The 27826-nt window shown below is 40.0% G+C and overlaps 1 protein-coding gene across 4 annotated transcripts in view; it reads left to right on the top strand.

Moving 5' to 3' along the window:
* Positions 1–22947, top strand: part of NOSTRIN (nitric oxide synthase trafficking) — a 63751-nt gene extending 40804 nt beyond the window's left edge. For all 4 annotated transcript variants that reach the window (XM_008998762.6, XM_008998761.6, XM_002749299.8 and 1 more), the window contains 8 exons: positions 7678–7776; positions 7872–7997; positions 12280–12388; positions 13635–13723; positions 16807–16932; positions 18110–18224; positions 19363–19452; positions 22726–22947. In XM_008998762.6, coding sequence (XP_008997010.1) covers positions 7678–7776; positions 7872–7997; positions 12280–12388; positions 13635–13723; positions 16807–16932; positions 18110–18224; positions 19363–19452; positions 22726–22862 — 891 coding nt within the window. In that variant the 3' untranslated portion in view covers positions 22863–22947. The remainder of the gene's footprint in view (positions 1–7677; positions 7777–7871; positions 7998–12279; positions 12389–13634; positions 13724–16806; positions 16933–18109; positions 18225–19362; positions 19453–22725) is intronic.
* The last annotated feature ends 4879 nt before the right edge of the window (positions 22948–27826 follow it).

The raw sequence follows: 27826 nt of genomic DNA, 5'->3' as shown, positions 1-27826 counted from the left end.
TTGACACCACATTGTTAATATTCAACGGATCAATGAGATAGAAAATTAACAGGGACATTTATGATTTAAACTCAGACCTGGAACGAGTAAACTCTGTGAATATTTATAGAATTCTTCACCCCAGGTCCACAGAACATACATTTTTCTCAGTATCACATTACACCTATTTTGAAAGTGACCACATAATTGGAAGTAAATCACTCTTCAGCATTTGCACAGCATTTCACAGATTTAAATGAAATATTGGTTGGCTGTTTGTTTATTATTTTCTTTCCTTATTCCTTCCTGTCTACACTGTTAAGCACAATTATCAGCATAAAAGAGGTTTTTAATACCTACTTTTAGATTGCACTCCAGCCTGGGCAATACAGCAAGACTCCTGTTCTCTCTCCCCCTTTTCTCTTTCTCTTTCTTTCTTTCATTAAAAAAAAATAAATAACCTGTAATCCCAGCACTTTGGGAGGCTGAGGCCGGTGGATCAAGAGGTCAAGACCATCCTGGTCAACATGGTGAAACCCCATCTCTACTAAAAATATAAAAAAAATTAGCTGGGCATGGTGGCGTGTGCCTGTAATCACAGCTACTTGGGAGGCTGAGGCAGGAGAATTGCCTGAACCCAGGAGGCAGAGGTTGCAGTGAGCCAAGATCGCGACATTGCACTCCAGCCTGGGTAACAAGAGCAAAACTCCGTCTCAAAAAATAAATAAATAAATAAATAAAAATTAAAAATTAGCCAGGCATGATGGCACATGCCTGTAATCCCAGGTATTTGGGAGGCTGAGGCAGGAGAATTAAAAAAAAAACAACTATATTTAAACATGAATTAACTTCAAAAAACATGATGTTGAAGAAAAGAAATATACCAATTATACAATCTCTGTCAATTCAAATTCTTTTAAACTCATGCACAAACTATACTGAGTTTATATGTGTGTGTTTGTAAACTTACACATATAGACTGGCCTCGTGTTCAGTGGCAGAAATGGAGCCCATGGTGGGAATACAACAGAATTGCCAGAAACAGCCACACAGCTTGTGCACGGCCCCTGGTGAAGCAATACACCCCCGGGCTCAACATAAATATGACCAAATTAAATAATTATCAATTCTGGAAAGTAAGAACATGAATATTTTGGTTTTCTTTTTCCCCACCCGTTTTAAGTTTTAAAAAAAGTTTAGGCCAGGTGCAGTGGCTCACACCTGTAATCCCAGCACTTTGGGAAGTCAACGTGGGCAGATCATGAGGTCAGGAGTTCGAGACCAGCCTGACCATCCCAGTGAAACCCTGTCTCAACTAAAAATACAAAAATTAGCTGGGCATGGTGGCTCACCCCTTTAATCCCAGCTACTCAGGAAGCTAAGGCAGGAGAATCGCTTGAACCCAGAGGCAGAGGTTGTAGTGAGCCGAGATCACACCACTACACTCCAGCCTGGGCAACAGAGCAAGACTCCATCTCAAAACAAAATCTTTAAAGCAAGTACGACTGGAGAAAGCCATGATCTAATGCCCAGCATGGAATAAGTGCTTGGTGCTCACTGCTCCTCTTTTAGGCTGTGCTAAGTGCATTTGTGTGCTTCTGTTTTGTATTCATTATGACATTATGAGGAAGGTACTAATTTTATCCTGCATTTACAATTGAGGCTGGAAACATAAAGAGCCTGAGATGGTTTCAAGATTTAGCCTAGACCTCTGTGCCATGCTTCTGCCCCAGTGAAACCTGGGAGAGCAAAGGCTATATGGCAAGCGGAAACCGAAGGGCTGCATTGACATCTCTTGCAGTTCAGCCACTCAGAGTAGAATAGATGCAGAATTAGAGAAGAAAGGGGGAATTAAAGGAGAGATGAAAACTTGGGTCAAAGAGAGGAAGAAATGAGAAAAAATTTCTTAATTTACACTTTTGAACATAGCTCCTGGTACTCTCCTTGCTTATGCTGGATAGGTTTTAGATGAAGGTGATGAGAAAAGGTCAGGGATTTAAATTCTAACTTTATTCATTTGAAATCTGGCTCTGCAACCCGAGCTCTGATCTTGCCTCACTTCACCTCATCACTTCTTGATGAAGCCCTGGTCTTTCCACGCAGGCCAGCTTCCTTGGATTGCCCTGTCAGGAGATGGGAGAGACATTTCTGCTCCCACTCCATCTTCCAGGTACCCACCCTTCAAGGGCTATGAGAAAAATGTTTTATCTCAGTATCTCCATCCTCCTCACCCTTCTACCTACATTGCAGCAATGGGAGATAAATGGGTCCTACCTGGTATAGCTGATAACTAGCTTTCCTTCAACATGTTAGGTAAGGCTATGATTATCTTTATTATCAGAAGCTCTTCTAGGCCTCTCCTTCATCTCAGTTTCCTATCCTTCTGTTAAGATCCTTCTACACCTTTCTTCTCCAACCACCACTCCCCCTTGTCAGCATTCCCAGTGTTTATACTGAAGCCTCGTGGAAATTATCTTTTCTTACAGTCTTCCTGATTGTAACAAGGTATACATTCATGTACATTTCAAAAGGTATCTTTCAACTTCAGCTTTAAAAATATTTAAGATCTAGTTTAGTTTTTAGTTTTTTTCTTTTCTTGTTTTGAATCCAAGTCACATGGAATATCTACTCAAGTCATAATCTCCTTGAAGAAGAGCATTTTCTTTCTCCCCTCTTGTATCCTGGATTTTTGCTACTGCTATGCTGGAGGCCGCCAGCGTTTCACTCCCTCTCTTTTTTAGCTCATACTGCTTCTCTTACCCCACCTTCCTGTGAGCTCTATCCTGGCTCCTGAGAGTAAGCTCAAGCCCATTAGACACAACTTGATATGACTTCTGTCAAGTGCCTTTGCTTCACCTGAACCCTCAATAATTATGCCCTTTTTGGTATATCCTGGGCTTGTATATACTCAGTCTATCCCAGCAGGTCATCGACTCACATATTACTCTGTGTATGCTGTATTTTGTGTATGTTTATAACACTCAAGAGTCAAATATTAGATTCATGAAGAATGAAGACATATATAGCAAAAACAGACTGAATTGACTGAAAGAGGAATTTTATTATAAGTGTGAGAGATGGAAATGGGATGGTTAGCATCGCTCAGTTTCATTTTTTCTCCATTCCTTCACCATTCTTCTGTAAAAATTGAACATAAGAATTCATTTTAGGGTCCTATGAAGTGTCCTCTTATTCCTTTTTACCCTACATGTTGCATTTACAAATTCTTTCAGAAAACATGCATTGAACTACATTCAAGGCAGTGTACTAGATACTATGAGAAATATTATAAAGTCTTAAGTGTGACTGTAAGTAATGAAACCAATTCTAAAATCCACATGTCAAAATTAGTCTTATTATTTCACAATCATATTATGTCCTAACCACATCCTCCCTTCCAAGAAGAAACAATTCAGATGATAGAAATAATCTATATTTTTAACAATAATAGCCATACTACCAAGAATTACAAAGAATCAAATGCTTCACACTAAAGTACTTACTCAAGGAATTATTTTAAAAAGCCACTTGCAATATGTGTCAAGAGCCTTAAAAATATTCCCTTTCTCAACCAGTGTTCCTCCTCTAAACCCCAGGACACAGAAAATGATTTGAGTGGCTGTTTTCTCAGCTCTCCCAAGGATGGCACTTGAGTAGTCCCACTCTAGATGCAGACAAATGACAACTCGTTACATACAATGGATGCCTCAGGACAGTAGGGATTCATTCTTTCCTAGGACTCTGTTGAAAAAGGTGGTTTTCTTTCTACAAATCTGTCTTGAGGAAGTAGCTGACAAACCAGACCCAGATTTCTATTTGAAACACGTTAAAAGTAAAAGGCAGGAAACATCCCAAATGTCCAACATTAAAGGGATGACTAGATGGATCACCACACGCCTGCAAAATGGATGATTATGAAATAATTAAGGTGGTATTTTCAGAGACTAATGGCAGGGGAAACTGCTGTTCACATACATGTAAAGTGGAAAAGATGGAATTTTAAATTTGATAGATAACTAGAAGAGAAAATCATACATAGACACATACCTAGACTGAAATATATCAGTATGTTAGTAACAGTCACCTCTGGGTGGAAGAATTATGATTTTAAACTGTATGTTTTGTGGGCCATTGTGGACCTAGGACAATGTCTCCAAGCACCTGGGGTGCTTTTTAAAATCAGATTCCTGAGCGCCTCCCTAGACCTGGGAGCCTCTTAATCAATCAGAACCTCTGAATGATTTATAAAGAGGGGTCTAGGCATTCTAAAGTTTGAGAGTTGTCTGCTCTAGAAAGAGAATATTTCTTTTATCAGTTCTATGACAGCCATTTAAATGAAAACAAAACCCCTTTGAGCCCTTCCTGTAGCACCAGACCAAAGGCCAGGACAGCAGGAACTGAAGGGAACGAATGAAGGACATAAATTGTCATGATGGCTGCAGCCCAGACAGGCTCTAAATCTGCTGAAATCTGAATCTTTCTTGATAACTCCTTGACCACACTTCCTTCATATGTACTATTGTGGAACCTTAAGAGGTCAGTTTGAGGCCTTCCAGAGTATCTTGCTTCTCTACCATCTATTTTATATTAAAAGAACAAGATAATAGAAAGTAGCAAGTCATGAAATGAGATATGGATCTCTCCTTTGCACAGTGGAATTTATTTCCTCCTCTTTTCATGAGCAAACATAGATCATTTTAATGATTTCCCTGAAATGTAATTAAAATCTGTTAAGCATTACCATGTCACTAAGGACACTGGTTATTCTAGTCTCAGATTGATGCTAGTGGTTCAGCCCTTGTCAAAGTAAGGAAACACCTGCCCTCTAGGGATGCAATGTGTTCTAAAACCTGGCTTTTATTTTCTCTTGTCTTTTGCTCATAGGCTGAAACAGAAGAGCTGCTTTCTATATCTTTTTCTATAGGGTAAGGACTTCTTTTTGAAGATTGTCACATAGGAGACCCAAACAACTGAGCAGAATTTGTTTTACATATTTGTTATGAGGCATATCAATTCTGCCCTTGAATAAGCAAAACATTTGATAGGCTGTTCTGTGTCTTTAATCCTTTATCTGGGAGAAAGGGCAGCCAGCCACATTCAAATGACTGATGCCTACAATTTTGTGAAAGCCTCAGGAGACTGCCATCATAAACAAATGCATTCGACTCCCATTGACATATGAAAATTGTGCAGCTTCAGAGGCAACTAAGATTGCCACAAGGGCACTGCTCCAGGCTTCTGATCCAAATGTCAGGACACTTGCACAAAATCTAAAGCTGCATGTGATTGGCATCAATGTTCATAGTTACTGCCTGAGCCTTTTACTACTTTCATTTACAAGTGATGTTCAAATGACTATATACCAAAAAACAAAATGTGGTATACACATACCATGGAATATTGTTCACCCAAAAAGGAAGGGAATTCTGGCACATGCTACAACATGGATGAACCTTGCAGACATTATGCTAAGTGACATAAGCCAGATGCAAAAGAACAAATAGTGTAGGATTCCTCTTGTAGGAGGTACCAAGAGGAGTTAAATTCACAGAGAAGGTAGAATGGTGATTGCTAGGGGATGCAGGGAGAGGGAAATGAGAAGTTGTTGTTTCATGGGTACAGTTTACTTTTGCAGGATGAAAAAAGTTCTAGAGATGAATCGTGGTGACAGTTGAACAATAACGTGAATGCAGTTAATGACACTGAAATGGATGCTTACGGTGGAAAAAATGGCATGTCATATTATGTAAATTTTACCAGAATTAAAAGTATAAAGAAATTTTTTAGAATGTTAATCATCATATACCATAGGTAAATTAACAACGCAGGGATATAGAGGAATGCCATACTGGATCAGGCCAATGGGCTCCTGTGGGCATGCCAAGAGGTGAGCAAGGAGAATCCAGTGATCTTTGTCACTCTCCATTCTCACCTCCCTCGCCCTGCCAAGGGCCTTGAGACATACCCATCTTTCTTCTTCCCTATGGCCATGTTACCCACCAATTTTGCCCAAAGCCTTGTTCATGAAAGATGATTGCTGGAGCTCTTTGTGGGATGGAGGAGTTGGGATGGTGGGTATGAGAGCAACTGAGCTGGTCTTCTCTGGATAAAAGGATGAATGTCCAGGCTTTTTTTTTTTTTTTTTTTTTTTTGAGACAGAGTCTCACTCTGTCCCTCAGGCTGGGGTGCAGTGGTGCGATCCCAGCTTACTACAACTTCTACCTCCTGGGTTCAAGCAATTCTCCTGCCTCAGTCTCCTGAGTAGCTGGGACTACAGATGCGTGCCACTGCCCTGGCTAATTTTTGTATTTTTAGTAGAGACAGGGTTTTGCCATGTTGGCCAGGCTGGTCTCAAACTCTGGACGTCAGGTGATGTACCCACCTTGGCTTCCCAAAGTGCTGGGATTATAGGTGTGAGCCACTGCACCCAGCCAGGCCTTGTTTTTATTGAAAAAAAAAAAAGATGGGAAGAATTTTGTCTTAGACATCTGCCACCTCCATCAAAGCCCAAACTCCCTTGGGCACATACCCAGTAACTTCATGCTGCCCCCACATAGCCTTGAAATCTCTGAGTACTCCACCTGACTCAGCCTTCTATAAAAATGCTTAGTTGCTAAACCTTTCTGCCCTCTCTAAAAACCACCAGTCAGCAACTCAATTGGCAGGGGTCTAATAACTAACATTTTCAAACTTTTTTTGTCTTTTTTTGAGAGAGTTTCACTCTTGTTGCCCAGGCTGGAGTTCAGTGGCATGATCTCAGCTCACTACAACCTCTGCCTCCTAGGTTCAAGGGATTCTCCTGCCTTATCCTCCTGAGTAGCTGGGATTACAGGCGCCTACCACCATGCCTGGCTAATTTTTGTATTTTTAGTAGAGATAGGGTTTCACCATGTTGGCTAGGTTGGTCTCAAACTCCTGACCTCAGGTGATCTGCCTGCCTCAGCCTTCCAAAGTACTGGGATTATAGGCGTGAGTCACCATGCCCGGCCTCTAAAATGTTAATAGCTAACAAGGCAAATGTGATTCCCCTCACTTTCTTATTTACCCTTCCTACCTGAAAAGTCATGAGTCTAATAATAAAACTTCTGTCATCTCACAAAATAAAGAGGCTATGTTCCCACTTGCCAACAGTGGACTCTGACTCCCAGGCCTAATTTTAGGTAGGATTATGAATTGATAAGACTTTGGGGTTCTTCTCTTGTTAAATAATCTCCTTAAACAGAGAATTTGTGGCTTGTCATTCTCTTCCCTGAAGACTAGCAGAATGCCTTGTATGTACTATAAACAATTCTGAAACTACTGAGTGTCTAAATGCATTTCCAAGATTTGGATATGGGCTTTTCTGGGATTCACTCTCCTCTAGAATTCATATATGTGTCTCAAATGCTTCCTTTTCTTCTTTTCTCCCCTTTCCTTGTGAACTTAGATAACCCACAGCATCTGCCTATATGCCTTTTGGGTCAGAAGGGCCTGGGGAAAGTGTGTGAGTTAAATCACTCTTCAAGGAAGGTAATAGGACAGATAACAAGACACATTCCTCTCCTGGGAATCTCCCTCCACTGTGGTGTGGATATGACATAGTCAAGAGGCTAATCATGAGAATTTGCTCAGTGTGTCTTCAGATGTGTCAGTGGTTGATGAGTGATGTCCCTTTTCATAACAACTGACTGATCTTACCCCGATTTTCATTCTTTTCAGAGCATCCTGGAGCTGGAGAAGGAAAGAATTCAACTCTTATGCAATAACTTAAACCAGTACAGCCAACATATTTCTCTCTTTGGTCAAACCCTGACCACAGTGAGTAGAGACGATCTCTCCATTCTGGTGTGCCTGGTAAGAAGGGGCAGAAACCTTTCTTCGACAACCTTATTCTGTTCCCCTTGACATTGCAGTGCCATTCGCAGATTCACTGTGCCATCAGCAAGATAGATGTTGAAAAAGATATCCAGGCTCTAATGGAAGAAACTGCAACTTTATCTACAGAAAACAAATCTGAGTTCCTATTAACAGATTACTTTGTAAGTATGAAATAGCAAAAAAAGAAAAAGCAACATTAATGGAGGATCTTAGGTACTGAGGGACTTAACATTGAAAAAAATTGAAAGTAAATATTATGTTTTATAAATGAAAATGATTTCTCATAGCCTATATAAATAAATTAAAAAAAACAAACAAACAGCGTTCTGGTTTACAAACTGGGCAATGGAAACATTTCTTTGGTATTCTCTAGAAGGAAAGAAAGTCAAGCAGGGTTAAACAGAATCTTCCTTATTCGGTCTTCTATAAAAGTAGTGCTAGGCAGACATGTTTCAACAACCTATAATTAATCACTGTATATCACGTGGTGCTTAAATTGGTTGTCTGCACCAATTGCTATGTAACAAATTACCGCCCCGACCCCCACCAAAATAATGGCTTAAAACAAACATGTATTAATCTCATAGTTTATGTGGGCCAGGAATTCAGTTGTGGCTTAGTGGGGTGTCTCTGAGCCCCTCCCCAGGCTGCAATCAAGGTATTCGGCTGGGCTGCAGACACCTCCAGGCTCTTTCTGCAGAAGACTCACTTCCAAGCTGACTCACAGGGCTGTTGGCAGGCCTCCGGTCCTCGCTGCTGTTGGTTGGAGATATCATTTTTTTGCCATATGGGTCTCTCCATGTCTCAGCCTGCTCCCCACAGAATGAATGATCAAGACAGACAGAGCCAGATGCCCAAGAAATTACAGTCTTTTGTAAGCTAATCTCAGAAGTAACATCTCATCATATATTCTATTTGCTAGAAGCAAGTCAATAAGTGCAGCCCATACTTGAGGGTGGGTGTGAGGGGAGATCACCCAAAGGCATGTGTTCCAGAAGGTAGGAGTCACTATCAGCATTTTTCCTGGTCTCTTCCCTTGAAAACCTTGGGACCAGATTACTGGAGGCTTATTTTGAGGGCATTTGGGTGATTCTGCTGCTGGTGTTTTTGCTGAAAACTGGTCAGTGTCCCTGGTGAGAGTCCAAGTGTGTTGCCTCTTTGCTATCTTGGGGCAAATTTTTTGTCCTTCTGGTTCAAGCCTCAAAGATTTTGGACTCTGCTACCGCCAAATTCTTAATCGTAGTGTTCTAGGAGCTGATTATTAATTACCAAAATCTGCAGAAAGAATTCCTGATAGTGTTTCCCTGGGTCCTCTGCCATATTTTATTCTGGATTTCAAGCTCCAGATTAGGGGTGTCATTCTTCTCTGATATGGAGAACAAGCCCATTGGTCATGTCCTCCCTAGGATTAAAAGTACAGCTGAAGCTGACCTCCCTGGACCTCTGATCAGGCAACAAGAGGTAAGGGTAGAAGGGAGAGGCGATTAAATCAGGCACAGCAGTAAATCCTGACTGGCTTTCCCTTTCCCGACCGTTCAGACAGCAACAAACAGCCAGCTATTTTTTATTAAGTCTTTTTTTGGTCTATCCTGACAAAGGAGAAGTATACTAGCTATCAACGTCCATTCAACGCAGAAACAAGGTAGAAATGGGAGTGGAAATAATTTGATTCCATTGGGAAAGCGCCTGTTTTCTTCCAAATAATGTAGTCAGGGCCTGAGATGGAAAAATGTACAATAATATAAATCTACTACTTTCTTACAAAGAATAATAAAAATGCCCCCATCAAATAACCTGTCAATAAAATAAGGGTTATTTTCCTGAAAATTTGACTAGCGTTCTACCAAAGTGTAAGTAGGCAGCCATGAAGACTTTTCATTTATTGGCATGTTCAGGGAAATTTTTGGTTTCTATAAAACTTCACTGTGTTAGAACTCACAACCATGTATCTGCTGTCTAAGAGAAAGGACGGTGTCTCAAAATGAGTGAATAGTATTTTCTTGACATCTTTAAAACAAAGTACCCCAATGTCTGACTTTATAGTCATTGTCAGTATGTGTAGGCTGGTTTTTATCCACTGTTACAAAATTTGCATGAACCAGGGTACAACAAACAGACCAATCTGAGTGCAAAAATTGGAGGGCTGGTGACCTGGTGAAAATATTTGTAAGGTTACCGTGAATACCATGTTCAAAAGATTGTATCTTTAATTTTATATGCCTCCTCCAGTACTGACCTTCTTCCTAATGAATCTTTAAAAGAGGACAAATTTAACAGTTAAATTATGGCAATATACCCCATCCTGAAATTGACCCAGGAGTAAAGTATCACTGAAAATACATGTTTAAACAATAGACATCCCTAAACAAACCAAGGGAAGCCTTAGACTAGTATGGGAGCTATGTTCTGACTCGCATGCCTTCAACGGGGAAGGGCTAACAGTTTTAGTTAGCCATCTTAGCAGTTTAGTCAGAGTTTATTTGGGGGTGTGATGTCAGCTTGGGCCTCAGCTATGTGCTGACATGTGAAGGAATGGTAGAGAATTTGGAGTCAAAGTAGGTGGGTCTTAAGAGGGAACACAAGCCAGGTGCTGTGGCTCACGCCTATAATCCCAACACTTCGGAAGGCTGAGGTGGGTGGATCACCTGATTTCAGGAGTTAGATGCCAACCTGACCATCATGGCAAAACCCTGTCTCTACTAAAAATATAAAAATTAGCTGGGTGTGGTGGTGGGTGCCTGTAATCCCAGCTACTGTGGAAGCTGGGACATGAGAATAGCTTGAACCTGGGAGGCAGAGATTGCAGTGATCACACCACTGCACTCCAGCCTGTTGACAGAGCAAGACACTGTCTCAAAAAAACAAAAAAAACGGAAGACTAACTGTTTCAACTTGGGCCTTCTTTTATATTTCTCTGTGTTACAGGTAAAATGAGGAAAATAAAACCAACCATTGAGTTGTAGGAGTTGTGTGTAATAAATAATATAAAGAAACTTTTAAAAATTTATTTAGAGATGGAGTCTCACTCTGTGGCCCAGGCTGAGTGTAGCAGCATGATGTCGGCTCACTGCAACCTCTGTGTCCTGGGTTTAAGTCATTCTTCTGCCCCAGCCTCCCAAGTACCTGGGATTACAGGTGCACACCACCATGCATGACTATTTTTTGTATTTTTAGTAGACACAGGATTTCACCATGTTGGCTAAACTGGTCTCAAACCTCTGACCTCAAGTGATCCACTCACCTCGGCCTCCCAAAGTGCTGGGATTAAAGATGGGAACCACCACACCTGGCCTAGAATATAAAGAAACTTTTGTAATGTACAATGCAAAATATATAAACATTTTTTTTATCTGTATATGTTTTTATAGAGGCTATTCCTTTTGCTCTAAATCCTCACACTTCTTGTTTGTGAAGTTCTATCTAAAGGTAATCTCTCAGCCGGGATCATAATTTTTCTCCTTCCTTATCAGAGAAGCCTGCATCCTTTCCTCCCATCTTGAGTCATTAGTTCCCTTCTTTCTCCATGGGTTTCTGTTCCTCTGCCACACTCATGTTTAGCAACTTCCTCACTGCAACCCTACCATCCTATTCCTTTTCTTATTCAATTGTTGAAATAATGCATGTGAAAGCTCAGACATCATGAATGATTCCTCATGCCCTATGTTATTAAATTCCTACTTCAGCCCTAAAATCTAGTCTCAAATCCCTGAACAATTTTTTCTTCCACTATTTTTTTGCTCATGCAACAGGTGACTTTATTGTTCCTGATACATTTCCCACAGTCCTCCCTCTGCCCTTTGCTCCTGCCAGTTCTCCCACCTGGAGTGCCCTTTGCCTTCTTTCCTTGACTGGACAGTGATGTCTTCTTGCCTCCTTAAAACTGTCAGCTGCCTCTGCCTCCACTCATGGTGTCTGTACCATTTGTGAATGCATGTGGTCTGGTATTGCTAGTTTCTTTAATGTTGTGCTTCAAGGCCTAACTAAATAATAAACCCATTCTGGGCAGAGCATATGTGTTTTAGCTCACATATTCCCAGTTCTGCCAACACAGAACTCAGTAAAAACGTCTTCCACTCCTGAGGCAGTCACAGCCCAAAGCACATACATATTACATTTGGGCCATTAAACGACTCTAACTTGAACAAAGGTAAATAAGGAAGCAGTAAGTATATAATGAATAGATTTGTCAAGAAACTGAACTAACTATAGTAAGGGTTCATTCTCAAAGAATAATTTGCTCTATTGAAAAGTACTTGGCTATGTGACTTACAAGTTGTGAAACAGGTAGAACAATGTGTGTAAAACTAAAGATTATCCTGCTTAATATTTTTTTTTCTTTTATAAAGTTAAAATTAAATGCAGCCAGTGAAAGTGTCAGTATGGACAGGGAAAAGCAACTTTTACTTCCTCCCCCTTGTTAGACATCCTTCTTTTTTCCTAAAGGAAGAAGACCTTAACAATGCAATGGATAAAGAGAGACGAAAGTCTTTAATAAAACCAAAATTATTGAGACTGCAGAGAGACATTGAAAAAGCCTCAAAAGACAAGGAAGGTGTGTAACTGTCTCTTCAAATGGCCAGAAAAGGGACCATATTATGCTCAGAGGTTTCATTTAGAGTTAGGATTAATTGCTTTTGCTATTTGGCAGGGGTCATCTCATTTAAACAACCATATATCAAACCTAAATTGTGTGAATTAAAAAAATATATAAAAGAAGAAAAGAGAAAGCCAAAAAAAAAGAAAAAAGGAAAATAACATTTTGGTCTATTTATGAAATCTATATAAGTATTATACAACTGTTTTTAGAAATGTAGCATTTTCACTGTGTTTCTGAAATTGGCTAGAATGAGAGACGATGTGTTTGGTTTAAAACATGGAAAAACCTCCTGTGCACAAGAGTTTTGGAGGTTTTTTGTGGGCTGTTTCTTTTGAATTTTGAAACAATGTAAAAATCACTCAAATTAAATTCTGTATTTAGAAATTAGGCATGTTAGAATGTGAAGCAGCTCTAAAGCAACACAGATGACAAAAATGGCTCCACACTTGTGATTCTAATGTCTACACAGTAGCTTGTTTTATATGGACTACAGTAACTCACTGTAGTAGAATACTGGAGAGCAAATTCAAGATAAAAAATATTTAGTGATGTGAATACCATAATGAGGAAGAGGCCAACACGGGTGTTAGCAATTTCTAGAATGGTTTGACTGAAAGATTCAAAATCACATCTGGAAAAATAACAGTCCAGATGCTTTAAGCAGCAGCATTTCTCAAATTTCATTAAATGAAGAGAAAGGTAAAGGAACAGTTCATTTATCATTAGGTCAAATTTATTAAGAACTACCTGCAGAAACTCCCTCAGCCATTTAAGAAATCCTGCCGGTGGCTGGTACAGTGGCTTATGCCTATAATCCCAGCACTTTGGGAAGCCAAGGTGGATGGATCATGAAGTCAGATATTAGAGACCAGCCTGGCCAACATGGTGAAACTGCATCTCTACTAAAAATATAAAAATAACTGGACGTGGTAGCACACTCCTGTAATCTCAGCTACTCAGGAGGCTGAAGGAGGAGAATTGCTTGAACCTGGAAGGCAGAGGTTGCAGTGAGCTGAGATCGTGCCACTGTACTCCAGCCTGGGCAACAGAGCAAGACTCCATCTAAAAAAAGAAAAGATAAAAGAAAGAAATCCCACTGGTTTCACTTCTAAATTCAGGCTCCCTTTGAAAGTGACTGACTCCCAGCTATGTTCTACTAGGATAGTGTGAAAGGTGACTGAGAACATGATTTCATTTTCAGGCCTGGAACGAATGCTTAATACATACTCCAGCAACTCCTCCTTCTCCGATGCAAAGAGCCAGAAAGACACAGCAGCGTTAATGGATGAGGTAAATGTTTGCAGAGAGCAGTTCCCTAGATTTAGTGATGAAAGAGTTATTTTTAGAATACTTGTTTCTGGTTCACTTGGCTTTGTTTGCCTTTCCTTTCTCATGACACAGAAAAATCTAGTGGGAGAGCTTATAGGGTCAGCTTCATAAGTCACTTAAGGGATCTGGAAAAATCAACTACCTAGAAATGTTTGCTGTGGTGTCCTTGTAAAAGAATTGTGTCTAAAATAGTATTCTCCAAAACAGAGTCTTTCTTTAAGGGCCTAGAAACCATGTGCACTTTAACCCAGTTTAGAAAAGCGAGTGACAGGAAACACAGGGTCTGCATTCAGAAAGGCCTGTATTTAGATTTAGCTCTGCTGTTTACAGGGACCTGGGGCAACTTTAGTTTTCTCACCTGCAAAATGGTGATATTGGTTCCTACCTCATGGGGCTTTTGAAAGGGTGAAATATTATCTAGTAAATGCTAGCACAGTGCTCACAGGAGGAGCTCAAAAACTAGTCTTTTTTATAAAGATGGTATTTTCCATTCATCCCTCTGCTGATGTCAAGGTTATTGGAGAATAACAGGAGAAAGGGAGGACATTGCTGCACAGAGGAAAGAGGGCAGTCTGAGGTGTGAGGCAAAAGCTTCTTGGGAAACCAGGAGCAACTTTGCAGGCGAGGTTCTTTGAGGGTGGGAATTGGGGTGGGGAGATGGTAGAAGAGGCAGGGAGGTGGGCCTCCTGGCCTTCATGCTGACTGCGTGAATTCTAGCCCCATAGACATTCGTGGGGATTGATGGACATTTTGGTCACTTCAGAGGAACTCACATGAAAGGGATAGTTAAAAAAAGCTGATGAATTTTACATAGGAATACAAATGAACAGATATATAGCACCAGTGGGCAACATATGGGTTTCTTCTGCTGTGATTAGAGATCAGGAGTGGACTGGGGTTAATCTGAGAACCATTCAAAGAGATAAATCTTTTAGCAATTTTTTTTTTTTTGAGATGGAATTTCCCTCTTGCTGCCCAGGCTGGAGTGCAATGGCATGATCTCAGCTTTCCACAACCTCAGCTTCCTGGGTTCAAGCGATTCTCCTGCCTCAGCCTCCTGAGTAGCTGAGATTATAGGCATATGCCACCACATGCCATATTTTTAGTAGAGACGGGGTTTCTCCATGTTGGTCAGGCTGGTCTCGAACTCCCAACCTCAGGTGATCTGCCCGCGTTGGCCTCCCAAAACACTGGGATTACAGGCATGAGTCACCATGCCTGGCCTTTAGCAGTGTTTTGAAGGATATAGGAATCTGGGCATTTTCTTTTCCTTGCTTATAGCCTAACTCTCTTGTGAGTGTAGGTACCTGATAATTGTTCCCAGATTGGCAATTTTAATAGTTTTTTGGTGAAAGAAGACAGATGCAGTGAGGTACCTCTGACCTAGTTTTTAAAAAGGCTTTCTTGAGTGGGGTGATGTTGCAGAAACAAGCCTAACGCTTCTTGTGAAAAGAAAGGCCTGCATTGTGTGCACATGGGAACAGAGGTCTAACATACCTGCAATGATGTGTGGCTGCAATCTTTATGAAATTATAAAGCAGACCGTAGGACATTTTCTGTGACCATACAAACTGTTTAGTTAACTAATGCAGTGCAAATTATATTTGCCAAAATAAAGTCAAAAAGAGCATTTCATGAGGCCATTGGGTTATACATTTATTCCTTTGGCTGTCCTTGAGCAGAATTTTGTCATTGTCAATACCAGCATACATGTATTAGGATCATCTGGGTCCTCTCACATGAAGCACAGAGTGGAGGACACAAGGAGGGAGAGCATCTGACCCTGGTATTTCCAGCATTTATGATCTGGTAAAGGAGCAACTATGAACCATTAAGTGATGAATGCCAAATATCCGCATGATTTCATTACACACGCTCTGCAGCTGGGTAGACAGACACCAGTGATACTGGTAGTTTTTGGGTTACCCAGGGAAGGTTTCTTAGATGAGGAAACTCTTTTATTTAAATTATTCCTTATTTCATTGTATCTTGGTCCTTGAAGTGCCATATTTGCATCAAGAATGTTCACAAGCAATGTTATAGGAGAAATTGTTGAGAAAACTGGAGGAACTTAGATTAAATACTGTCTTTAGATACTAGAAAGAGGGCCACATAGAAAAGGAGCTAGATGTGCTCTATGATACTATCAAGTGAAGGTCTAATGGTAGAAGGCATGGGGAGCTTTCAGTTTTGTCTTACGCCTGCCCCACAATGCAGTGGATTGCTCCAATAATTAGAGACCTTCTCCACCAATTGGACGTCTTCTGTCCATGGCTGTGACACCCTGGCAGGGGTATTAGCGTTAGGAATTCTCTTGCTGGAGGTGTGGGGGTGAGAGGAATAATGGTGAGGAGGGGGCTGGATAAACAGGATCCTTCCAATGCTTAGATTCTGTTATGTGATTCACACTGGCTGGACCCAGCCTGACAAGTTAATTATAAAGTTTCTAGTTCAAGGTCAAATTAACAACAGACAGAGACTAGGAGTGTATCTTTAGCTTGACTTATTATTCTTATACCCAAGTACTGTCGAATATCCTTCCCGGTTTCCAAAAGTGTTCCTGTAAACTTTCTGCATAATATAAGACCTCACCCTCTCAAAGAATGAACGAAGCTCACAATTTCATTTGATTCTATTGATGTTAATTCAATTCTGTTCACAATACTGAGCACTGATGGCTCACCTTCACAGACCACCAAAAATCTACTTTCTACAATCAACACTTATTCCTTTTCTCATCCCTCAGCAGAATATTGAGTAAAAGCTCTTCATTGCCATAAAATACTAATATATTACCAAGATTTCCTATTTACCCCCAGAGTACATACTTAGACACACTCAACAACTAAAACCTTCCTCGAGACTGCTTAAAGGGATTTCTCCCCCATTTTTTTTCCTCTTTGGCATTTTCCATGAATATCTGTATCAGTTAAATGTATACTTTTCTAACCTCTTTGTTATTTTGAAAGTTATTCTAATATTCCTATCCAGTTGTGCCTCATTTTCTAGAAATTTGCTCACATGGCCAAATGATGTATCCACAGAACAATTTGAAGCTAGACCTATTGGAAGCGAACTCCTACAAACTGTCATCAACATTAGCAGAACTTGAGCAAAGACCTCAACCCAGCCATCCTTGTAGTAACTCCATCTTCAGGTGGAGGGAAAAGGTAACATTCAAGAGACTGGATGTGATATCCTGATTGGGCCTGCTGGGTGGAGTGGCTTAAAGTAGCATCAGGGGAAAAAAAAGCTGTTAGAAATTCTATGTGGCATTATTATTCATACACCTAATAAGATAAAAATGTTTTTATTTCTTTTGAGCACAAACAAGAGCTAGACACAACTGAATACATCCTGTGTACCCTAAACTACTATGAGGAGCTAAAAAACACTTCGAATTTCTTCTTACTCATCATACCTGAATTTTATCCTTTGAATGTGCTTTTATAGTAAAATTTCTATTAAACTTAATTTTAATATTCATACAGACCTATAAGATTCTGTGGTATGTATTAGTCTCATCTGTTTAACATGGTGCCTAATGCAGGTAATACATCAGTAGAGCTCGGAAATTCACATATACATATTTTCCCAGTGCTGCACTCTTCAGGAGTGGATGAGCAGAATTATGGTAGCTATTGCTTGTGGCTATTTTTGTTACTGATCAGAAGGGGGAGCTGTAATCATCTTGTGATGAAGGGACAGTTTTCTAAGAGGCTCAAGATCTTGAAAACAGTCTCAGTCATTTAAAAGGGTTGTAATCATTTCACTTGCATTAAGCCAACTAAACTTGTATTTGTAAAAGTAATGCTATGAATGTTACTATCTGACCTAGAAACATAGGTTAGAATTGGAAATACAGGCTATAAAGTATAGTAATTACATAATTCTGAAAATATTAAGGCCTCAGCTCAAAACTGAAACACAGTAGGGCTTAGAAATCTACTGATATTTTATACCCTCAATTTAAAAATTTCCAGTCCAGGCACAGTGGCTCATGCCTGTAATCCCAGCACTTTGGGAGGCTGAGGCAGTGGATCAGCTGAGGTCAGGAGTTTCAGATCACCCTGGCCAACAATGGTGAAATACTGTCTCTACTAAAAATTCAAAAATTAGCCAGGCGTGGTGGCAGACACCTGTAATCCAAGCTACTGGGAAGGCTGAGGCAGGAAAATCACTTGAACCCAGGAGGTGGAGGTTGCAGTGAGCCAAGATCATGCCACAGCACTCCAGCCTGGACAACAGGGTGAGACTCTGTCTAAAACACAGCTACAGAAGAGTTAATTTTCATGAATGTTTATGATATCATGTTGTAAAATATGACTTTTTATACCATTTGAACAGGAGCATACTCATAGCTATGTGAAAATATCTCGGCCTTTTTTGATGAAGAGATTAGAGAATATTGTGAGCAAGGCATCTTCTGGTGGGCAGAGCAATCCAAGTTCTTCAGCTCCAGGTAATCCCATGCCCAGAATCATTTGGCCTGGGTCCTACTGACAGAGCATGTTGCTATATTTAAATTTTATTTTCAGAGCCACTTTGACCTGTATCTCTAAATTTTATTTTCAGAGCCATAATGACCTGTTTAAGGAAATTTATATTTCCCTCGGGACTGATTAATTTGTTAGACTCTGTAGCTTTATGTAAAAATGGGAAGAAGTTAAGAAGAATAGAGGTTTGGCAAAGTAGTTTGTAATATGAGAAGTTGCCACAGATATCAGAGGACTGGCATCCACCTTAATCAAATGGCCTGTTATTTGCCATCCACATAATCACACCTAAACCATTTTGAGAAGTTTTGCAGCTCTGTCTCCATAGCCTCCTCCAAACTCCCATGAGAAGCCGGTCCTCTCTGCGAGACACATGGTGATCCAGGTTGTTTGCCAAGGCTCGGACTCACGGCCTACAAACCTCTGTTAGCAGCCATTTGCCTTCAGTCATTTGTGCACCCACACACCACACTGCTCTTCATCTTTCAGCACACACACGTGTCACTGTCCCTGAATGTTCAAATAAATTACCATGATCTTGACTACCTAATTTTAAAAATAGAAATTGGTTTAAAAAAAAGAATTTCAGTAAAACCAGGACATTATGGTTCACATGATATATTAAGGAATCACTGTTGCATTGTTTGCGAAACAGTTCCATACACAGCTAGGGATGATGATAATATGCACGTGCTCCAAGTATCCCCTTTTTATACCTGAATGGCAAAACTGGTAAATGTTTTCCAAAACATGCAAGCAACCACCACACCTATTATCTAAGTGTTGCCAACTAAGCTCACATGGAAAAAGATATTGGCATCTTCATTACTACTATCACACAATGATGTTTTTCTATAGACTTATGATTTCCTGTATTATGATATAGTTTTCGGTTACATAACATATGTAGTCCATACATATAGAAAGCACATCATAAATGGTTATTGAATCAAGGAACGAAGATTATGTAAAATTACAAACTTTCCTTTTGAGAAAAATTTAATATATTGAAACTCTGCACCATACCGTTAAACAACCAAAGCTTCAGCTCATATTCATTTGCCTGCTAACACAGCGTAGTAATTACAGCTTAATCTATTCCAGCCCCTGGTGTGGCCCAGCTCAGCAGCAGACTTTGCAAGGCCTTATATTCTTTTCAAGCCAGACAAGATGATGAACTGAATTTGGAAAAGGGTAAGAATCTTTCTCAAATATTAAATATTTTAATTGCCTTCCCATATTGAGATTCTTAACATGAATAAAACCCTGTCTTAGCATGGCAGCCTTAAGAGTTACTACCATGTCAAATCAGTTCAGGTTTATAATCACCCTTCTTGAAAGATAAGCACGTCTAAAATGAAAGCTCGCAAAACGATAATAGCTAACACATTCTGTTTACTATGTGCCAGACGTTGTTGCAGGCCTATTGTCCAATTTAACATTCATAAAACCCTTAGAGGGTTTTATTGGTATTTATTCCCATTTCATAGCAGAGGAAACTGACACACAGAAAGGTTAAGTGCTTTGGCTAATGTCACAGGCTGTGGCAGTGCAGGATTTGAACCTGTGTTGCATTGAACTTAGCACAGAAAGTCAACACCAGAACAAAAGAATGCCAAATTGCAGGGTTTATTGCCGGCGACCACGGAGGACTCACGTCTCTCCAACCCATGGCAGAGAAAGAAGAGTGACAAGACCTTTTTATACTCACAAAACCACCTTGGGAGTGGGGGTGAGGAGCGGAGATGGGAATGAAAGCTGTCAATCACCTCCTAGGCTGAGACGAGGGTGAGGGGGCTCCAGATATTCCAAGGGCCAGGGGACTTTTGTCATTCCGATTGCCACTTAAGTGGTTTACAGAGGTCAAGATAAACATTAGTTTATACATTATTTGGACAGGTGTGGGGTCCACATAATTTTAGGTTACTTGGCGCCAGGATGGAATTATCTGGGGGTGCTTACTTTGGTAAACAAAGGCCAGCAATTCTGGCAGTTACAGATAAGAGAAAGTATGCAGCTTGTCCTCTCTTTGCATTTTGCAAGGTAATCTTAGTAGTTTAGAGAAGCCATGGCTAGCAGTCATTGTGAAGAGAATGGAAACAGTTTTCCCATTTTAAAATGGCATTGTACTGGTTCTAATTCTAGGCCAGCTATATCACACCTGGAAAGGCAGTCATGCTCCTAATCACACTGCACACTGGGGTAGAATGTCAGTAATGGAAGGTGATTAGAGGTGTGCCCCACCTTTTTATTTTTTAGAAGCTAGACATGCAGGAATGTGAAGTGACATCCTCTTTTGACTTAGTGTAAGTGCAAATTCTAGAACTTGGGTCTGCTGACTCCCAGCTTAGTACTGGTCTCACTTACTTCTCAGGAAAGCTTTTTACAGCTAGTCTAAGGAGTAAGACCCCTTTCTTGGCTGGCCGCGGTAGCTCATGCCTGTAATCACAACACTTTGGAAGGCCAAGGCAGGTGGATCATGAGGTCAAGAGATCAAGACCACCCTGAACAACCGTCTCTACTAAAAATACAAAAATTAGCCAGGCGTGGTGGCGTATGCTTGTAGTCCTAGCTACTTGTGAGGCTGAGGCAGAAGAATCACTTGAACCCGGGAGGTGTAGGTTGCAGGGAGCCAAGATTGCACCACTGTACTCCAGCCTGGGTGACAGAGCGAGACTCCATCTCAAAAAAAAGAGTAAGACCCCCCCTCTTCTTCCCTTCTTTGTGTCACAGATTTTTACTTAACATGGAAAGGTATTATGTAGTGGGTTTATGATATAAACAACAACAATATTAAAGAATAAAGTCTCCAGCCTCAATCTTCTTTATATGTCCAGTTAGAAACCACGTTTGGATGTTAGTGCTAAGGCAGAGATCTGGAAACAGAAGGCTTAGAGAGAAAGAGTAATGTTGTGGGAGAAAGCATATTATCCATGACCAGGACACAGCTCCCAAAGCCAGTGGAAAATCAAGATAACATTTTGTAGCCAGACGACAGGGATGCTGTGCATTTGCGATTGTTTATTGGGTGTTTCCTTTGCAGTGTTTGCCAGTCATATGTCTCTAGGCAATTACTTTTCTTCCTATGTGAATAAAAGACATACTTCCCAGAGGCCACCATGGATGCTGCATTTGAATTACATCCTTTACAATAAATTGATTATCTTGTTTTCAGTTCTCTGTTGGTTGTAAAGCCTACTTATACTTTATTTTCTAAGTAGTTTCTTTAAACAAAACACAACATTGGAGGCATAGGGAAGCAGGCAATACAATTTGAAATCATTTGTTTGAATTCTTGTTAATAGATTACGTCAATTTACTGACCCGAGAGAACCCATTAGAGGGAGAACTTAGACTGAGAATGATCTCCTTTAAGAATCTCCTTTGTGACCAAGGAAAGGTAGAAAAGGAGTTGATAGTCTCCTTTGTCTTAGAAAGAAAATTGCTGAGGAAAAGAATGAAAGGAAGACTGAAAAATTACCTCAGAATGACACCAAAGAAAAATTAGCTCTTGGATCCTGAAGGGAGCAGATGTTTCTACTTTCATGACAAGAGCCATGTTTTCTGTCCAATTCTTTATGGAATTCTCTTCATTTGAATCATTGCTTTAAAAAATATTGTCTCCAAATTGTTGTAATAAGGTTGTCTAAGTTGTTGAATGGGGAGTTACATTTCTCTGCAAAGCTGTGAGTTAAAATTTTGGACTCTGAAATCAGGAATAATGCAGAGGCATTGTCTTGATCTTATGAAATGACTGTTGGTGAGACATGCTTATAGCAGTCAACACACCAAACTATCATAAACACCAACAGGTGAAACCCTCAAAGTACGGACACCCAGAAAGAGTTTGGTGACAATCTATCAGCTACAAAGTGAGCCAGTCAGCATAAGGATATATGACCCAACATGATCTTTTTTTTTTTGTTTTTGAGACAGAGTCTCGCTCTGTTACCCAGGCTGGAGTACAGTGGCGTGATCTTGGCTCACTGCAACCTCTGCCTCCCGGGTTCAAGTGATTCTCCTGCCTCAGACTCCTAAGTAGCTGGGACAATAGGCATGTGCCACCATCCCTGGCTAATTTTTGTATTTTTAGTAGAGATGGGGTTTTACCATATTGGCCAGGCTGGTCTCAAACCTCCTGACCTCAAGTAATCCGCCAACCTCGGCCTCCCATAGTGCTGGGATTACAGGTATAAGCCACTGTGCCTGGCTGTGATCCTGTTTTTAAGCAATTATTTTACGATATATCTCAGTTGTTCATTATCTTACTCTTTTTAGTACTCTCTGGATTATGCCTGCTTTATACAGAGGTGTTTAATACATTTGGCTTAATCTGAATCAAGTGCAGAAAACAGCAAAACCAAGTAACTCCTTGAAGCAGAATCTCCTTAAAACTCTTATCAATTGGGCTGAGGCATGTGTTCACAGCAGAGACCCATTTGTCTAACTAATGGTGTATTTTCACAGGTGACATTGTGATTATACATGAGAAGAAAGAAGAAGGATGGTGGTTTGGATCTTTGAATGGGAAAAAAGGCCATTTTCCTGCTGCTTATGTGGAGGAGTTACCTTCAAATGCTGGCAACACAGCTACAAAGGCATAAAATAAGACTGTGAACATACCACCTTCACACTCTGTAACTAACTATACAGTGTGGTGTAAATAAGAATAAACTGCTATTATCTTTACAAGTTTTTATTTTGAAATGGGTGGAGTTTTACCTGCATGTCATAGCACTTTGCACTCATGATTATTAGCTGGAAACAGTCAGATAAAAGATGGATGGGTGAAGAGAGAAAAGGAAGAGGCTCCATGGTTCCTAGAGTTTTCAAATTCTAGGAGACCCTAGAGATGATCCAGGACAACCCGTGATGTCACAGAAACAGACTGAGTCCAAAGTGGGTTCAGCTGCTTGCCTGAAGTCACGGAGTTATCTGGTAGAATATAGCCATGAGAACTTAAATGTGTTTTTCCTCCGGACTTCGGTGGCAACAGAATACTGCAGGCCTATGAGGCGGTCAAGCAGAGCCTGGGAGATGAGGAACACAGATCAATTCCAAAAAGAGAAACAGGCAATTAAGACAGCAATGAGATCAACCCAAATTAGGGGATGATAGGATAAAAGATCCAAAGAGAAGGTGGTAGATAAAGGTCCAGCTCCTAGGCTGAGGGCCTCAGGGAAGAATGGAGTTTCATCCTGAGCCAATGATCTTCCAAGCCAGTTGCTTCTGACATACTCACTGACTACCACCAGAACGGCTCTTACAAAGTTAGGTCAAGAGTGAGCCAGAGACGGCTGGGGATATGAGAACAAGAACAAAGTGGACGGGAAAGGGCTAGGAAGGAGATAGTGCCCCATTTTTCATGCCTCCTTGCCTATTTGGAAACCTCACTTACCAATTCAGGAACAAGGAATTCTGCAGTTTCCAACTAAGTCATTATGGAAGGAATACCCTAAGCAGCTTCCTAATGAAAGGACTTTAAATGATAGTGGTTTCTAGTTTGAATGGAAAGTTCTGGAAACCAATCTTTACTATCAAAATGGAATATTTAGGGTGAAGAAAATTTATGCTACTTCCTGAAATGCCCCATCATGAGCAAAGGTTGAGACTTAGAGAGGCCAGGCCCCAAAACTTCTTCCAAGGGGAGCAGTTTAGTGTGGCAAGAAATGCTACAGCAGCTTCTTTCAGAAAATGACCTAAGTTATCCTGGAGATCACACACTCCATTGATTGGAAGGTCATGGTCTTGATGAAATTGCTGGGTGTGTTTTTACTATTGTGCCAAATAGGCTGTCATTTAGAACTTCAACAAAGGCATTAAAGGAGTAATTAAAATCCATCCCATTACTCTCCAGTCCCTGACCTCTTTAAAAAAAAAAAAAATCATCAAATTTTATGCTTTCAAGAAGGAATTTTTCAAACTGAGGACTATATTTTGCAATAGTCTGTACCATTATATTCCTATAGCAGGATATAAGTAACACAATAGATATTTACATACAGATATTAGAGCTGAAGGAACACAAGTAAAATTTATGTGAGACATAACTTACAGCTCAGAACAGCTCAGAATTTTTAATGCCATCCTTAATGGTATCTTAACGAAGTCTTTCTGCAAGTGGAAAGTTGGCTGGATAACAGGCCATTTAGACCATGAACAGAGATTTTAAATTTATATTTCCTTTTCATCTTACTTCTTTCCATTAAGCCTTGATGGATAAAAAATTATGTAGCAATTGACTGCACCCTACACCAGACCATCTTCTATGGAGAAAATCATGATAATGGTGGTTGGACCCTAAAACTCTTTGAAAGTAATTTTCAAAGAAAGAGATCCTTTTATCTTCATAAATCAGTTGTGTTTTATGAAAACATGTGTTTTGGAATGTTGCTGTAAATTATTTTTGCATCTGTGACATATAACTTTTAAGCTTCAAAGAAATACTATAAACTAGATAAAATACAAATATAACTGGATATAGTAGACTTGTTGAGTATCTTTTTAGTAGAGCAAGAACTTTCTGATTAGATAGATGGGGATGGTACTCCAGAAAGATTTAGTGCATACTGTGGTGAACACTAATTATGGGCTGAAGTCTTCTTTATAGAATAATTTTAATATTAGTGCTTTAAAACTATTAAATGGACTTTTATGATTATATTCCACTAAGTTTTGTATGTCAGGAAGATTTTAGCACTATTAACAACCTGAAATATAGGCCATATTAAGCACATTAATGTTACTCTATTTTATCTCCTTTCTAGTAGAAGAAAAGCTGATATATCCATCATGCTATCAACCAGAAAGATTTACTAATTTCACTTTTTTGCATTTTCAATTACCCACAATAATTAATCTGCCTAATGACAAAAGGCATTGAAATCACTTAAAGTGCCTTATGATTCATCAAAAACATAATATTCAGTTTGAGGTAAATGTTATTGTATAGTATTATAAGACTTTAACTGATTAGTAATTTGAGCACAGTTTAATTTTGTTCTTCCCCAAGATAAAACCCCTACCCTCCCAAAGCCTTGATGGCCTTGAGGGGTAATCAGCCTGGCTGGGAGAAAGAGAAGTAGGTTAGATCAAATAGCAGCATGCCCTAGTGTTATCTGCAATCTCATACAGGAAGATGGACTTGGGGTTACAGGGCATGAGAAGGTGGAACTCAGACTTGGACCAGAGAGTGGGGACATGGCGAAGAAGAGCCGAAACCTTTTGCAGAAAGAATGCAGCTAGTTGGATAGAGCCAAAGATGATGGATTAGGGGAATGTCAAAGTTCCCAGGATGCTGTGATCCAGCATAGAAGGTCTGGATCCCTAGACTTTCTGCTGAGCAGCAATGGAGAGAGGAGTGAGAAAACCAGTGAGCTGGAGAATCCAGGTTGTGCTTATACAGATAGGAGGTCAGTTCTGGGAAACTAAGGGGAAGCATGGGTGCTTGAGATCAGGGAAATCCTGCTGAAGGGAGAGAGCCCTAGAGATACTAACTGGGTCAGAGGATCAGAGGAATGGGAGGAAAGTAGCTTTGCTCTGAGGTTGGAGTAAACTGGATGTACACAGAATTAGGGTGAAAACCTCTTTCTCAAAGGAACTATGGAACTGGAGAAGCACAACTAGGAGGGGAAGCAAACTGAACTGGTTGTAGAAAAACTTTGGTCTTAAAACTCAGGACTAACAGGGAGGTCTGGAACAACAAAGGGAATCATACCAAGGAGACCTCGAAGCATGCCAGGTATATGAGGAAATTGGGTTTTCCTCACACAGGGCAAATGGAAATTGCTTTCTTCAGTGATTCTTCCAGTGTGGTGCCTGGACCAGCAGACTCCTCACACCAGAAGTAGTCTTGGCCAGGCATGGTGGCTCATGCCTTTAATACTAGCACTTTGGGAGGCCAAGGTGGGTGGATCACTTGAGCTCAGGCAAGACCAGCCTGGGCAACATGGCAAAAACTCGTCCCTACTGAAAATACAAAATTAGCCAAGCATGGTGGCGCTCGCTTGAAGCCTCCCAGCCACTCAGGAAGCACAAGAATGACTTGAACCCGGGAGGCGGAGGTTCCAGTGAGCTGAGATGGCACCACTGTACTCCAGCCTAGGCAACAGGGCAAGACTCTGTCTCAATGAAAAGTAGAGCCTTTGAACTGGATTTTGAAAGATGAATAGAAGTTACCATGTAGAGAGGTTGAGAAACAATAGATCTGCCACTTAAATACAATGAGTCCTCTTCCTCAAAGAGTCCTTGGTCTCTCTTCTTATAAGGAAGACAGAGCAGTAAATAAATACAAGACACCATGATAAATGCTGTAATAGGAGTATGCCAGGAGGAAATGAGGACATTTAGGAGTGAGAGATTTCAATCAAGATGGAGGAGATCAGGGAAAGTCCATGCTGCATGGAAGTTTAGCAAATAAGACAGGTTGGGTGAATGTTATAGGCAGATGGGAATAAGGCACTGCACCTAAGCACTGGAAAGCACACCTTTGTAACAATTGACCAGGCACCGGTCCACAAAGTATCTGGAAATTATCTGAGCATAATATAAGTTAGAAATCATTAAGAAAATGGTAACTGAAAAACAAACTTGTGCATTTGGAAAACATGTATGTGTGCCCACACCTATATATGGACATACAGGTATGCAAATACACACACACACACACACACACACACACACTTCTAAGTAATCCATGGTCCAAGAAGGAATCTCAATGGAAATTAGAAAATGTTTGAAATAATGAAAACGATACTACTTATCAAAATCTGTAGTTTCAGGAAAGTAGCTATAAAAATTCTACAAGAAAAGGAGAAATGCAAAAATTAATAAACTAAGCATTCTAATTATAAATTTATCAGAGTAACAGCAGAATCAACCCAAAGTAAAGAACATAAAAAAAAAAGAAATGAAAGATGAAACAAAATAGAAGATGAACAAGGCTATCCATTGGTTCTTCAAAGGATTAATAAAATGAGCAAATCTCCGGTAAGAATGAAAAAAGGAATGAATAAACACTTTAAGAAGAAAGCAGGCTAGGTGTGGTGGCTCATGCCTGTAATTCCAGCACTTTGGGACACCAAGGCTGGTGGATCACTTGAGCTCAAGAGTTCGAGACCAGCCTGGGAAACATAGTGAGACCCTGATCTAAAAGAAAAAATTTTTTAAGTAGATGCTACAGATGCAGCAGATATCTAAAAGATAAAATTATATATGATGAGTTCTTTATACCAATTAATTTGGAAGCAAGAAAAAGAGAAATTTCTCAAAAAAATGAATGACCAAAACTTAGAAGAAACAGAATAATTGAATGATGTAATAACTCTTAAAGAAATGTAATGAGTATCTTTTAAAAACTCTTCCTACAAAAAATCCCCACAAGACCAGATAGTTGTATAAGTTCAGAAACAATAATCTTATTCAAACTTTTTGAGGAAATATAAAAATATACATGGGAAAATTGTAACCCAATCTCACTCATGACTATAGATGTAAAAATTCAAAACAAAATATTTATAAACTGAAGCCAACACTATATTGAAAAAAAAAAAGATTGCATATCATGAGT

Source organism: Callithrix jacchus, chromosome 6, assembly GCF_049354715.1.
Source record: "Callithrix jacchus isolate 240 chromosome 6, calJac240_pri, whole genome shotgun sequence".
NCBI classification, from domain to species: Eukaryota; Metazoa; Chordata; class Mammalia; order Primates; family Cebidae; genus Callithrix; species Callithrix jacchus.
The sequence above is the reverse complement of the archived record's forward strand: the minus strand, read 5'-3'. Positions and strand labels throughout refer to the sequence as shown.